The sequence below is a fragment of the Myotis myotis genome, unplaced genomic scaffold, assembly GCF_014108235.1.
Source record: "Myotis myotis isolate mMyoMyo1 unplaced genomic scaffold, mMyoMyo1.p scaffold_m19_p_1, whole genome shotgun sequence".
NCBI lineage: Eukaryota > Metazoa > Chordata > Mammalia > Chiroptera > Vespertilionidae > Myotis > Myotis myotis.
In genome coordinates this window covers 38,914,531-38,929,163 of record NW_023416313.1, presented here as the reverse complement: position 1 = coordinate 38,929,163, position 14,633 = coordinate 38,914,531, and the positions used below count along the sequence as shown (strand labels likewise).

General features: G+C 34.1%; 1 protein-coding gene across 13 annotated transcripts in view; it reads right to left on the bottom strand.

Annotated features, from left to right (window-relative positions):
• The window catches only part of ADGRL3 (adhesion G protein-coupled receptor L3), a 770,556-nt gene that overhangs the window by 68,176 nt on the left and 687,747 nt on the right, over positions 1 to 14,633 (bottom strand). For all 13 annotated transcript variants that reach the window (XM_036335141.1, XM_036335133.1, XM_036335163.1 and 10 more), the window contains 2 exons: positions 3,927 to 3,993; positions 2,246 to 2,337 (listed from right to left, as the gene is read on the bottom strand). In XM_036335141.1, the coding sequence (XP_036191034.1) occupies positions 2,246 to 2,337; positions 3,927 to 3,993 (159 nt within the window). The remainder of the gene's footprint in view (positions 1 to 2,245; positions 2,338 to 3,926; positions 3,994 to 14,633) is intronic.

The window sequence follows — 14,633 nt, the reverse complement described above, 5'->3', positions numbered from 1 at the left end:
GCGGCACTGCGGGATCACTGTTCCAGTTCTCATTCCCTACAATTCCTCAAGTCACAACTCGAACAAAAATCCGCTTTCTTATATTTCAGACCATTCAGTTCTTTGTTCTTTCCCATTAGCATATCCATGTTGATGTTTCTTCCATCTTAAAACCACCTGCCATAGCCTTTCTAACAAGCTACCCAATTCCTCTTTGCTTTATTGACTTTTTAAAAGGCATCATCAAAGGCTGTTTATATTCCTCTGCTTATGTGATGTTTGGGTATGCTTCATTATGATGCCCATTTTAAATAGGACAGGAAAGCTCAGGAAGGTTAAATAAACTTTCCAAAGTATGACACAGTTTGGATAGAATTCTAATCGAGGTATTCTTATTTAAGGCTTTACTTAGCAATATAAATCTTGATGCTATCAGTGCCATTAAATGTAATTCTTCCCTTTACTTTTATTTTTTTAAAGAGTAATATCATAAAGATTTGATCCATATTTTACTTAAAGGAACACATGTGAATAATGAGAGTACAAATTAATATGTGATTATTCTAAGTACATGACCTTTTACTGATTTTTAACCTGTTAAAAGCTATTACATAAATATCAATGCATTTTTTGTTTTTTTATGGTAATACTTTTAAAAAATAATAAAAGATAAAGTATTACTAGTATATTGTTTTATTCTACAGAATAATAGATTAAAGATGTTGTAATTTATACTAAGGTGAGTAAAAGCATGATATGATAAAGAAAACATATTTTATTTAATTTACCCAAATTCAATTTTATCAGGATCAAATAGTTCAAGGAATTAACACTACATTTTAGAAGGGTAGTCTAATTGTACATAAATCAACAACATAATAACTATTATCTCAACTAAGTAATATTAAGACTTACATAAGACTATTGCTTACAGTAGATAATTCCTAGTTTGCTCTGGTATATATTATGATTTTCTAATTATTTAGCTATCCTTTTCAACTAATTTAGACAGATTATTGCTTCAACAAAAGTAACCATTTAATGTCAATACACCTTTGTCACTAAAGTCTTTCAAGTGTTCATTTATTCTGTAAACATTCAGTGAGGATCTACTATGGGCAAGGAACTATGGTCAGGCACTCAATGTAGGAAGATGGAGAATGGGTGACACAGTTGCTAGCTGAGGTAGTTCCAGGAGAATGTCGGTAGCACATGAACATTACTAGTAACCTCAGGAAACCTCTGAAAGTACATTCATTTAAATATAAACATTTAACCAAGTGAACATATAGGCAAATTATATACAAACGCAATTTAATACGTCATATATATTAATGACTAAAGTACATCTAACATTCCTGTCTTTCTCAAATGTCATAGACTCTAAAGGAACAAGATACCTTCTTTGGTGATACAGAAGAACCACATTTCTTTTCAGAAAATGTAAATCTGCTTCTTCATATAAAGGAAGTACTACTAGTGTGGAAAGTACCATGAATATTTTCCTATCTCTGCACGGCTAGGGTTTTCTGAACATAGACAAGTGGAATTTGGGTTAAAAGTCAAACCTGGGAAGTTAAAAGATGACTGAGTGACTGAACAGAGAGTGAGAGGCATCTGGAAGGATCTACCTCCCAGGAGGTAAAGACGTTAACATTTCAAAAGATGGGGGGGGGGGGGGGGGCGTGTTTAAGCCCAAGGCCATAGATTTATATTCCAAAGGGTTTTACATTAGGAAGCTGAGGTTTCTCTTCCCCTCTCAGGAGAGGAGGAGAGCATCTGTCTAGCAGCTCCTATGTAAATGCCCAGGTTGCTAACCAGGGGCTCTTCTCCGTGGGGTAGGATCTCCCTTCTGCTACTGGCAGAGGCCACCATCTGCCTCTCTTCGCGTTGCTCTGAAGGGGGCATGGAATGCTAAGAAGGGATGTGCTTATTGCTCTAAGTGAAATAATAGTCTGCCTGGATCCAGAAACCTCATAGTTGCCTTCAGAACAAAATAAATAAATGTACATATTGAAATCTTATGCTGTAAATCAGAGCTTGGGGTTGGTGGTGGGGGGGGATAGTTTCTTTGAAGACAGAGCTTCATTATACTCATTTTCAGGCAGATCAAGTTACCTTAATAGTCAATAAATGATCTTATTCAGCAAAAACAACACACTGATTTTCATCATTTTGTCATAAGATTTCAGTGCAATTAAAAGCAAGGGGAGTTTAGTGTACCAAAGGAAGGCAGCCTAAAGAAACAAAGAGAAAAACCACTTACTTGATATTATCAAGACAGCCCGATTCAGGTTTCAGAATGGCAGTATGATGAAACATTTTATATAACGCAATCCCAAGGAAGATTACATTAAGCTGGAATGTAAAAGGTACTGTTATGTAGCACAACTGGACTAGAAAAGAAGTACGTCTATTCAAAATAACAGATGAGTTGCTCTGGGAAATTAGCTCTCACTACACTTTTAAAGGAATTGGATCGTAGATGATTGCTTAGTCTTTTAATAAAGGCAAGAAGCCAGTCTGGGGATTGGAATACCAAGGAGGTACAAAGCACTGTTATGCCAAGTACACACAAATACTAAAATTGATCTGTTTTTGAACCACCAGATAAAAAAAAATAGAAAATTCTGGTTAAATTATGATATTAAAACCAACTAGGCTTAAGGTAGTGGGAACCTCCAATGAGGGTGTTATATTACTGGAGCCAGAGAGAGCTCCAGTACATGATTTAAAACAATACAAAACAAAAAGCTCCAGTGTAAATTCTATATATCATATATACATAAACTGTATAGAAAACCACATGTCAAATTGTCCTTGATCACCTGATTTGTTTATATATTTCAGAACTTGGGATTGGTGGGACTAGGGAAATCCAATTCTAAGCCCCACCTCTAAGAAGTTCTTTTCTGAATAATACGGGGTTATGATCTTTTATTGAATTCAAAAAGTCTGGAAAGTAAAAGGTTAAAAAATTCATTTGGTAACCAAAAAGCCTAGCCCCAACAGAACCCATTTGGTGGCAGAACCTGATGTGAATGGACATAAGGATCTTCATGTCTTTATTCTATTTGATCCTGCTGAATTACTACTGTTTGGTTTCAGAGTCTTGCCTACTCCCTACTGTGAGTACTGGATGCTATGTTTGATTTGGAGCAACTGCTTATTTCCCACTAGGGATAATATATAATATGCAATACAGGTACCATATAACCTTGATAACGTTTGAAAAATGTCTGAATTTCAAAATATACCTGGCCCAAAGGATTTCAGAAAATGAGTTGTAGACTGAGACTTTATTAAAAGTCAAAAGGCTATTTTTTTCAAGAAACAGATTGCAACTTTTTATTTTAAATTGTTGTTTGTAAATGATTCTAACAATTATATCTAACTGAGGAGAAATAATTTCTATTTGAAATCAAGATATTATGCATCTAAAATAAAAAAAAGAAGGTATGACCGTGGAATGCTTGTTTGTGCCTTTTTATATAAAATCATTTTACATTATAAAGTTTTTAAGATTTATATAGTTAAAAAAAACTATAAGGAATAGTAAGATATTTTGCCACTTTCTAATTTCTGGTTTCATTCATAATTCAAATTATCCAAATGAAAATGAATGGAGATGTAACGTTGGTCAAACTTAAAGTCATCACTTTTCAAAATCTACAAAACCAAATGGATTATGTTAGATCAGGCTCCTCAGAAACCGTAGCAGTACATAAACTTGAAAATGCATGTTTTCTTCTCGCAATGGTTTTGATTACATATTTTACAAGTAGAAAAGTAGACTATAATGAGTGTCTAATTGCTTGAGTTTATGGGGTCAAATAAGTACAGGCTTTCCACAAATTAATCTATGTAAATTAAAGATAGTCAGTATAGGGATAGTAACAGTTTCATTTCTTGAACTGGAAAACACATAGTTAATTAGGAGTTCTTACCATAATTATCAAGGTCGCTGGTCCTATAAAACTCCAAATGAAGTAGGTGTCAAGTCGGAGCCAACATCTGCAATGAAACACAAGGGAGAGAAGGCATTCAAGGACTGGGTATGGGACATACATCAAGAGTGAGCGAGTGACAGAGAAGAATGTGAGCTGCACAGCATTCCACTGGGAGAGAGGAAATATTACATTGCTTGTTCATTTAAATGCTGAATTACGTGCCCAATTTCTGACAGCACTATTGATGGAGTAAGATAATTACCCCTGGAGGAAGCAGAAAAAATGGCACTGGGCCTATTTGCTAAGGCCTTTTGTCTGTCATAGAAACCTTAAAAAAAAAAAAGAAAAAAGAAAGGAAAAAGAAAAAGAAAGAGCCATACACATAGTCTTTAAATCGAGTAGCCTTAAGCTATCCTTTTCTCTTCAATTATGGTGCTACATAACCTGTCTATCAGCTGTCAGGCAAAGTGACATTTTCCTGTCAAGAAGATCTCAGGAAATTCGGTACAAAGGAGAAATAAAATTGGTATCAGAAGATTGAAGTTTAATTAGGTTGGGCAGCCAACCTTTGAGAGTTCTTGAATCTTCAAAAGTGCATTGTTACTGCTAGTGCTTCTGGGGTTGCAAATGATCCTTAGCATCCCATGAAGTTGATTCATGACCCAAAAGTAAATTATTAATCACTTAATTTCAGCTACATTTAATACTCCCCCAATTCGTAAAGCCTCTGGGAAATTACATTTTCATTCTCCAGGATGACAGGAAGACAAAATGGAAGTGACTAGCTATGAGAAAGATTAATGTAAATTTTGAACAAATTACATTTGATGTTAAAAATCATATCGTGAATTATTTGCCATTTTTCTATATTTGAGCCATGATTTAAAAATAAAATAGCTCCAGTTGAAACTATTAAAGAGTGATTTGCTAAGTGGTCTAAAACTGCAAGTCTGAAGTATGTAATATAGTGTGGGTTTGAGTTTTTTTTTTTTTTTTAATAAAAATGTTATTTAAATCTCAGGAATAATGGAATACTAAGAAAAGCTATGAAGAAAGGAATTTGTAAATGTCCATCAATAGAGGAATAGGTAAATAAAATATTTTTAATTCATATGGTGCAATGTTACAAAACAGTTAAAAGGGAAGACAGAGCTCTTTATATCAATAGGATAGGTCACAATAATAATTTTTTTTAATTTAAGTTCTTTATTGTTTAATGTATTACATAAGTCTCCTTTGTCCCCCATTGACCTCTCCCCGGCCACCCCCAACTCCCAGCACATGCCCTCATTCCCATATCCTATCTGTGTCCATTGGTTATGCTCATATGCATGCATTCAAGTCCTTAAATTTAAGTGAAAAAGTAACATGAATAATTTATACCACATAGCTTTGAAATGTATATATACATGCCTAAAGGAATACATTTTTGACAGATTCATATATGTATGTAATATTCTTTTAATTGAAGGGAGAAAAAATAACCAAACTCATTTAGTAGTTGCCTCTCACATGAGAGTAGAGAGGATTAGATAGAAGTGGACCAAAGGGACTTTAGCCATATGTTTTATTTTAATAATTCCTGAAAGCAATGTGCCAAAATTCTAATAGTTTTAACATCTGAGTGATAGGGGCCCAGACAGTGTGGCTAAGTGGTTGAGTGTCAACCTAGGAACCCAGGAGGTCACAGTTTGATTCCTGGTCAGGGCACATGCCCGGGTTGCGGGCTCGATCCCCCATGGGGGTTGTGCAGGAAGCATTCAATCAATGATTCTCTCTCATCACTGATGTTTCTCTCTCTCTCTCCCCCTCTCCCTTCCTCTCTGAAATCAATTAAAATATATTTTAAAAACATTTTTTTCTGGACTTTTAATTTATAAAAGGTTCAAAGCTACACTTTTAAGCAAAATAAATAAATAAATAAATAATACCCATATTCCCTGAAAAAATCCATTTCAAAACAATAAAATATAGCCACCTTCTATTGGACAAGGACACATATGTAATATCTTAATCAATAAAAATATATTTAAAAAAAATATATGTAATCTAATTTTAATAGAAGTATAATATTTATACTCCAATAAGAAACTGACTACAACTTCATGTTTTTACACAGATAATTTCTCTATTTAAAATAGACATAATAATCCTATTTGAAAAAAATACTATTAGGGAAACAATCAATACTTAAACTATCAGCCATTATTTTCTTTGAGTAATTGGTAATCTTTTGTTGTGCTGTTGCTCAACAAATTGGGCCACAGAAAATAAGAGTGTCGTGCTGCCAATGAGCAGAAACAAACCAGAGAATGTAAGGTTGAAATATGAACACTGTCTTCATTCTGATAGAGGCTGGTTTGTCACCACCCTAATAAAGGTGGGCACAGGCAGTGGGGAGGCAGGAGGGGGAATATTTATGGGTCCCTAAGTTCTCAACAAAGACCATTTTTTCCCCCTCAAGACAAGAACAATAGAGGACAAGGCATAAGGCATGGACTTTCTCCCAGATTAAAAAACACACACATATACACACCAGGAATGTTGTTGAAATTATAACATGATACAATGCTAATGTTACATTTAAGAATGAATGTCAATTGTACCTGGTACAGACCCTGTCTTTTGTAGGTAGAACAAGTTTTTGACACCTAATCTGAGAACTAAAATACATTTTTAGCCAATTCTTTCTAAAGGAAAATGTTTCAAGAACTTCTGAAAAAGTTATTCTGAAATTTAACAACTTTTTAGGGAAAAAAAATTAACTTACATTATTACAGAGTATCTTGGCCTAAGTAGGGATTTTCAAATTATAAATAATCTCACTAAATGTTTTCTTAATATGAAATATTGTAAATTTTAATCAAATAATTAAATGTTATCATTATAATGCTTTACTTTTAAAAAAAACAGTCTCAGCTTAGCAAATGCTTTTTCTGGAAATTTATATGCTTTTGGCATAGTGATCTCTAAATGTGGAAGTGAAATCACTTTAGAAGTTGTTATTTTTATCCTTTAAGAATATTCTTCAGCCCTGACCCATTTGGCTCAGTGGATAGAGCGTCGGCCTGCGGACTGACGGTTCCCAGGTTCGATTCCAGTCAAGGGCATGTACCTTGGTTGCGGGCACATCCCCAGTGGGGGGTGTGCAGGAGGCAGCTGATCGATGTTTCTCTCTCATCGATATTTCTAACTCTCTATCCCTCTCCTTTCCTCTCTGTAAAATATCAATAAAATATTTTTTTTTTAAAAAAAAAGAATATTCTTCAACATCTATTTGCTACGATAGGTTTAAATTCCCTTTGGAATCGAGCAGTGGACGAGGCAGTATGAAACACTTTGAATGCGTTGAGAAAATCGTCCTTCCCTGAGTGCTGCCTGGGCTTCCCTATCTTCTGAAAGGCCTTGTGGCAAGGATCCCTTTTCTAATTTGATTGCCATATGGCCACACCTGCTGTTGTTTTTGGCCACATGCTGGCTTTCTCAAAGCTTTCTGTATTTCCTCTCTTTCCTATTAACTACCTTAACAGTTTGTATGATTCCCTGTGCGAAGGAAGTGCATATTACCTGCATAGTATGTAACACTGAGGTGTATGTTACATGCCTGGGCACATATATCTCATTTCATAGAATTATATAAGCACAGGCCATTCAATGTCACTTGGATGCAAGGCAAAAACACCGGTTAAGGCAAGACAAGGCCAGATTAGTAAAATGAAAACTAGAGGAATTACTTACTGAAATAAGCACAATAAAGACCAGCTTGCAAATGGCCAGATAGACCTGCTGTTAAAGAATAGGATTTATCTGAAATTTGCCTTTATCCACTAAGTTGCATTTAATTTGTTAAATAATTCACTTTAATAGGCCATTCTTGTTTAATTTTTAAGATGTCTATTTCTTTTTAAAAAGAAATTCAGCCATGTGTATAATCTATAATTTATGTTTACATAGTAGTACATGTCAAGTGAGATGACTTGAAGTTGGAAATAACATGTTTATTTGAAGCAATTGATAAAAGAAAATTTTTTATGATACCAGATATATTCCAGAATTCAAAGGAGCACTTGTCATATACATAACCTTAAGTTTTCAAAAAATGTGGTCTAATACAAAAATGTCATTAAAATTATTTTTGTAGCATTTTTAAAATTATGAAAGCAGCATATATTATTATATATGATGAATTCTTACTGCATTAACACAAGTGTATTATTTTATTACTCTAAAGAAATGGAGCTAATTCACAAGGATTAATTATTATTTTTTCCAGAATTATTCTCCTTCCAAAATAAATAAACTTCATTACAAATTAAATGGTAAAGACGTTGATATCTGGATTAATCTATAAAAATGTCAATACTAATCCTGCAAATACCACCTTCATATTTACTCAAAATGGAGAAAAATTAAATAATGAATCAAATTAAGTTCTCAAAACAAAACAAAAAGTCATATTTCTAAAGTTTATTCTCTTCTACTAGTTAACTACATCTCACCATTTTATTATCATAAATCATTTATGATTCTGTGTTTAGAAAAATGGTTAGGCCAATTACCCCATTTACATACATATAAATGTCACCCAAAACATCTGTTTTACAATGCTTTTAGGTACTAGTTACAGAATGTCATTCCTTCTTCAAAGTTAGCATGTTTAATATGGTACCATTAAGATGCTTTGAAACATTGTATTTTCTTGCCTGTTTAAAACACTCATCAAAGTAAACATCTGACTATGGCCAGTTTTTCTGATGTAATGTAAATTAGCAATGGTATTTGTTTCATCTTCTATAGGACCCTAAATCACAAACTACACTATCCTTGGTGAGTATCAAATGTACCCACTAACCAATTTTTGGTTAGTATTAGACAATGAATTTATAAGGCTTAATTATATTAGGTTGTTCATAAGATGTGTAAAGTAAATTACCTTTTTGTCTATAGTAGATGCAGATCTCTATATTTGTACCTCATATATAGGGCAAGATTTAGAGAGAAAAAGAGGGAATCAAGCTAATTGGGGTCAGAAAGAAGGAAGAGAAGAGTAAAAGTGACAGATACATACTTGAAGCAAAATTACTTGAGTTTTGTTAATCCTCACCCAAGGATATTTTTCCCTTGATTTTTTTTTCTTTCTTTCTTTCTTTTTTTTTTTTTTAGGGAGAGTGGAAGAGAGAGGGAAAGACAGAGAGAAACGTTGATGTGAGAGAAACATAAGCCTAAAGCCTGGGCCTGGGAGAAGCCTGCAACTAAGGTATGTGCCCTTGAGCTAAATAGAATTTGGGAGCCCTTGGTCCATAAGCCAACGTTCTATTCACTGAACCAAATTGGCTAGGGCTGTTAGAAGAATTTTTTAAATGTCATTTTCTTCACAGCACACGCAGGTATCACCTTGAAATACTTTGTGAACAAGTGCATGAACTGGAACAAAGGTTGGCAGAGTGATGAAGGAACAGAGTGTGATCAGCAGTAGGTCAAGACCAGCATTTGTGGTCCGGCTACAGTTTTGGGTCCTAGAATTCAAAACTAGCTCCTATACATCAAATATAGATTATGCTATCTTCATGTCCCAACATGTTATTTTAAAAAACACACACAAGGATTTCATTATTTCTCCAGCAAAATAATCCTACATTTTTATGGTGGACTACAAAGGTAAGAATAGGACTCTCTTAAAATTTGTTAACAGTAAATGTTGGAATTATTCCGATAGTCCCATGTGGTTTAAATTAACGTTCAACTTTATGGCCAATACCTAAATGTAAATAACAAGACAGCAGTCCTGATATTCTCTGACACAGTTCTCATATGGGTAACTTCTTAATACAGAAAATTATGCCTAACCAACAATTCTTATATATGATGGTATTTTTACGTCCATCCATAGGGTTCCTAGATGCTAAAATGGTGTTACAATAAGACCTCAATCTCTATTACACATATACATAAAACATGCTGTTGGCCTTTAATAAAACAACATAGAAACAGGCAGCTGCACTCCTCACATATATACTGAATGATTTTCTTGATATATTTCAATAAAAAATACTTCTCCATCATCTGTACTATTTCCCACTGGCCAAGCTAGATTCGAAGATATCTGGTGATAATATATCAACAAGGTAGATGTTTCACATCAATGAAATGTTATAAGACTAGTTTACATCATATAATAATATGCTTAGAGAAATATTCCAAATGAATATATACTTTTCTATGAGTGGCTTGCAGTGCTTAGAAATTGTGAAATGTATTAAATAAAGCTGTGCATACAGCTTGTAGATAAGTTCAATGTTCCTTGGCTAGGATCTTTCTTGAATACTACTATAATCTAGTATTTTTAAAAATCAATAATCACTTTTCTATCAAATGACTATGCTACTTAGATAATGAAGTGAAAATAAACATTGAGAGCTACCTTTTTTTAGAGCCGTTCTTAAGTTAGTGAGCTGGGGAGACAAATCTGACTTAATAGATGATTTATAACACTTTTCACATCATAAAATTTGATTTCAATTGTTTTTAAGAGCTCGGCTATGCTTTTAGTCCTCAAGGATGTTCTGATCCGTTATAAATGTTCATGACCTAATCGACATCTTTCAGAAACTCCTAACCAATTTTCGAGCCCGTATGTTACCTCTTTGGCTATTATTCGGGCTTTAGTTCTTTCTAGCATGCCCCTTCCATGGAATCTATGTCCAGTCCTTTTCCAGTCTACCCATCACATTAACCACTGCTCTTTCAGTTACATATTTAGATTACAAGGTAAGTGCTATAAACTATAAATTTGATTTTTTTATTTAAAAAAATTAGCTATTCAAACTGTTTGCATTTTGTGGCAATACTGAGGTAACTAAATGAACTGATAGTTTTCAGGTCATAAAATGAAAGTATTTAGCACTGAATTTCAAAATCTGTCCTGTTTGAATTATTGCAAAGTCAGTGCAGGCCTATGTCTTCTCACAGTACCATATTAGGTGGATTCACTCAGTAAAAGAAAGATACACAAACAAATAAAATGGAATGCCAATTATTAATAGTATGATTTAGACCTGTGGTCCACTTTATGGGATTTTAAAAAAATTATTTTGTAGGTGTCTGATTATTGTGATTAAATGTTATTCTGAGTACATTCTCAATAATAATATCAGCACAGCTAAAAATATTTCATTAAGCAACAGCAGAAAATAATAGTAAGAATCTCTTACAAGCAATGCGAATTGATGGCAAACTATGCAACTTCTCAAAATCACATTATGTATTATTTGTATCTCAATACGTGTTTTGTACATAATAATCAATTCAAAAGCCCTAATAACATTTCAGAGTGAAACATATCCTAACCAATCAGCCAAATGGAATAAGATAGTTCCACTATCTGTATCAAAAAATATTAACTTAACCTACAAAAACAATTTTATCTCCTACCATTGATATGATTTTCTACTTTTTAGAAATGTAAGCTATTATCATTATTAAAGATCTCAGAGAAAAAAACCTCACTGTCAGTATAACAAAATACAATTATGTACATTAAGAGTAGAAAAAGGGGCCAAGACCGGTTTGGCTCAGTGGATAGAGCATCGGCCTGGGGACTGAAAGGTCCCGGGTTCGATTCCGGTCAAGGGCATGTACCTTGGTTGCGGGCACATCCCCAGTGGGGAGTGTGCAGGAGGCAGCTGGTCGATGTTTCTCTCTCATTGATGTTTCTGGCTCTCTATCTCTCTCCTTTCCTCTCTGTAAAAACGCAATAAAATATATTTAAAAAAAAGAAAAAAAAAAAGAGTAGAAAAAGGGAAGACATATCTATTATTTAGATTACTGTAATATATTGAATAGTTTTCTTCTCTATGCATTCAAAGCAGTTGAGACTAAGGAGTAAAATATTAACAATAATGAAATTCTAAAAATAAATGAAATAGACTTTCAAGGCATAAAAATCATTAACCTTAAGAAAAATGTACAGAAAATGACTGATAATATGTGTCTGAATTCTTGCTAATTCCAGCTTATTTAAGACTGTGAAGTATACACATTTGTGATAAAAATTCCATGTGGCACATAGGAACACTGGCAAAAACCCCCAAAAACCTCAAGAGAGTAGAGTTACATAAAAAACAAAATCATGTGAAGATGAATAAGCAGGGAGTGAAAAATGCCATTTGAAATGAACAGAAGCTGGAACAACAAAGACAGATTTAATAATAAGGAACAAGATATATATGCAGACGGCCTTCAAGTTGTGTAAAAATTCCTTGCTTACATCTTTCTTTGGGAAGATTCTTGATTAAACTCCTGATGGAACATGATCTGCTCATTTCAGATCCTCACGTAAATGAAAATGACTGAATGATGTTTCTGTTTTCAATACCTGCTTCCTCAACGGGCGAAGCAGCAGTGCCCAGACACTGGGCTGCATGAATTCCCACAGGGTGGAAGTTAAACAGCGCCTCCATGTGTTCTAAAGGTTCTTCTGTGGACAGTTTATTTAAAAGGTGTAATGGACACATTAAGTGTCCTATGCCTGCGTGTGATAGAATGTTAATGCAATTTTCCCTACCCTTTTCTTTCCTCGACCCTCCCTTTTATCTTTAACTGTTTTGCTTTTCTTTGGTTTGGGAAAAATCGTAATTACGAGCCCGAACTATTATTAAAGCTTGTTTTAAATCAGTGCCTGGGAAATAAATTAGCCTCTATTCCCACACAGTAATAATGTCAGTAAATGAAGGCTTCCAGTTATGGTGCAGGAAATTAAAGCAGTGATGGCCAAAGCTTTAACAAAGTCACAAGGGACTTCACATTATTGATTCTAAGAAAAGATAGATTCCTACTCTCCAGAAAATGACATCTATCTCAAAATAAATGACTAAAACACAAAGCAAACAAGGTGAGTCAGTTCCCTAACAGGAAAATTTGAAAATATCCAAAGAGAAAAAAATCAACATAAAATATAAGTAAGAGCAAATCAGTAACTACAAAAGAACAAAACTGAATGACTTAAACACAATATTTGGAGTAGTATATGGTGACAAATAAGTATATCATTAAATTTAATATCTTAGAGAGAAAATATGTTAATTAAAAGGTTAAATTCTATGACCTAAAAGGAGTTACTGCTAATGGGTTTATTTTAGGGGTGATGAAAATATTCTAAAATTAGGTAGCAATGTTGAATACATAATACAGTGAATGTACTAAAAACAATTGAAGAGTGAATTTTATAGTATGTAAATTATATCAACAAAGGTGATTAAAAAAAAAAATCCTGTGATCTAAAGTTAAATTAAAAAAGAATTGCTGCCCTAGCTGGTTTGGCTCAGTGGATAGAGCCTCGGCCTGCAGACTGAAGCATTCTGGGTTTGATTCCGGTCAAGGGCACATGCCCGTGTTGCAGGCTCGATCCCCAGTAGGAGGTGTGCAGGAGGCAGCCAATCGATGATTCTCCCTCATCATTGATGTGTGGGGTTTTTTTTTCTCTCTCCCTCTCCCTTCCTCTCTGAAATCAATAAAAATATGTATAAAAAGAATTGCTATTAGTTACATTTAGACAAATAGCTTTCTATAGCCTGTCATTGTACCCAAGAAGAAAATTCAACAGACGTGAAATGGTCTTCTTTTAATCGAATTGTTGGTGTCTCTGCACCAATATATATTCTGTTTTAACTACGCTCCCAATAACTCTGTAGTCCTCTTCTCATTATTCCCTCCTTAAGAATCCTTTCTTCTGAGAAGCGACCTGCTTTATCACCAGCATATTCAGGCTGCTGATTGATGCTGAAAAGGCATAAAATTTAGCTTATTAACTTCCGAAAAACTGATGTCATCTAACTTCACCCGGTCCTTCACTATTGCTTAAAAATCTTTTTCTTAATGTCTAACTGGCTCCTTACACATTTTTTGTAGTGTTCACTTCAAAGCTTTCAGATCTCCTGTCCTGTCAACATGACCTCACCTGATCACTCAGCAAAAATCAGCATTGCCTACTTGGTAAGAAGAAAAGTTCTTCCACTTCAAAACTGACCTTATAGGGTGGGAGGCAACTGTAGGTTTACAGTTGTTCATATGAAAAATAATACAAAAAAGAATAAATAATAATACAAGAATAAACTCTTTCGCTGAATCAGAACTGTAAACCTACGTTTGCCCCACCCCGTGTGTGTTCTTTACTTCTCATTCACCTCAGAATAGAGGGTTCATCTTATTTCAAAAACATCCTAGTTTAGTGGAAATAAACTTGACTTGTTTTGTCACACGTCTGCCACTATCAAGCTCTATAACTATGGGCAAGGCAATGAACTTATCTGGTCCTTAATTGTTTTCATCTGTAAAATTATTATCTTGGACTTGGGTAATAGAAAAGACACTTTCAGTACTAAATCAAGCTTTTCCTCATCTTATATCCAATCTTAGACTTTTCTACCCCTCTAGAACCTTCCCTTTCACTCAGCCCATACACACACACACACACACACACACATTATAAATGAGGCATAAGATATTTTGTCTAGGAATCTCCTCTTATCAGCATGATGCTTCTCACCCTTAGACAAGGTTAGGACTTCATTTTTAAAAAATCTTTATTACTATTATCACCTGAGTTAATATTTTCACTATTTCTCAATCAAACTTCTTCAGGGTGCAGATAATACTATGAAGGCTACTTTTTACTGACTTATCTCTTTTCACACTTTCCAATTTGGC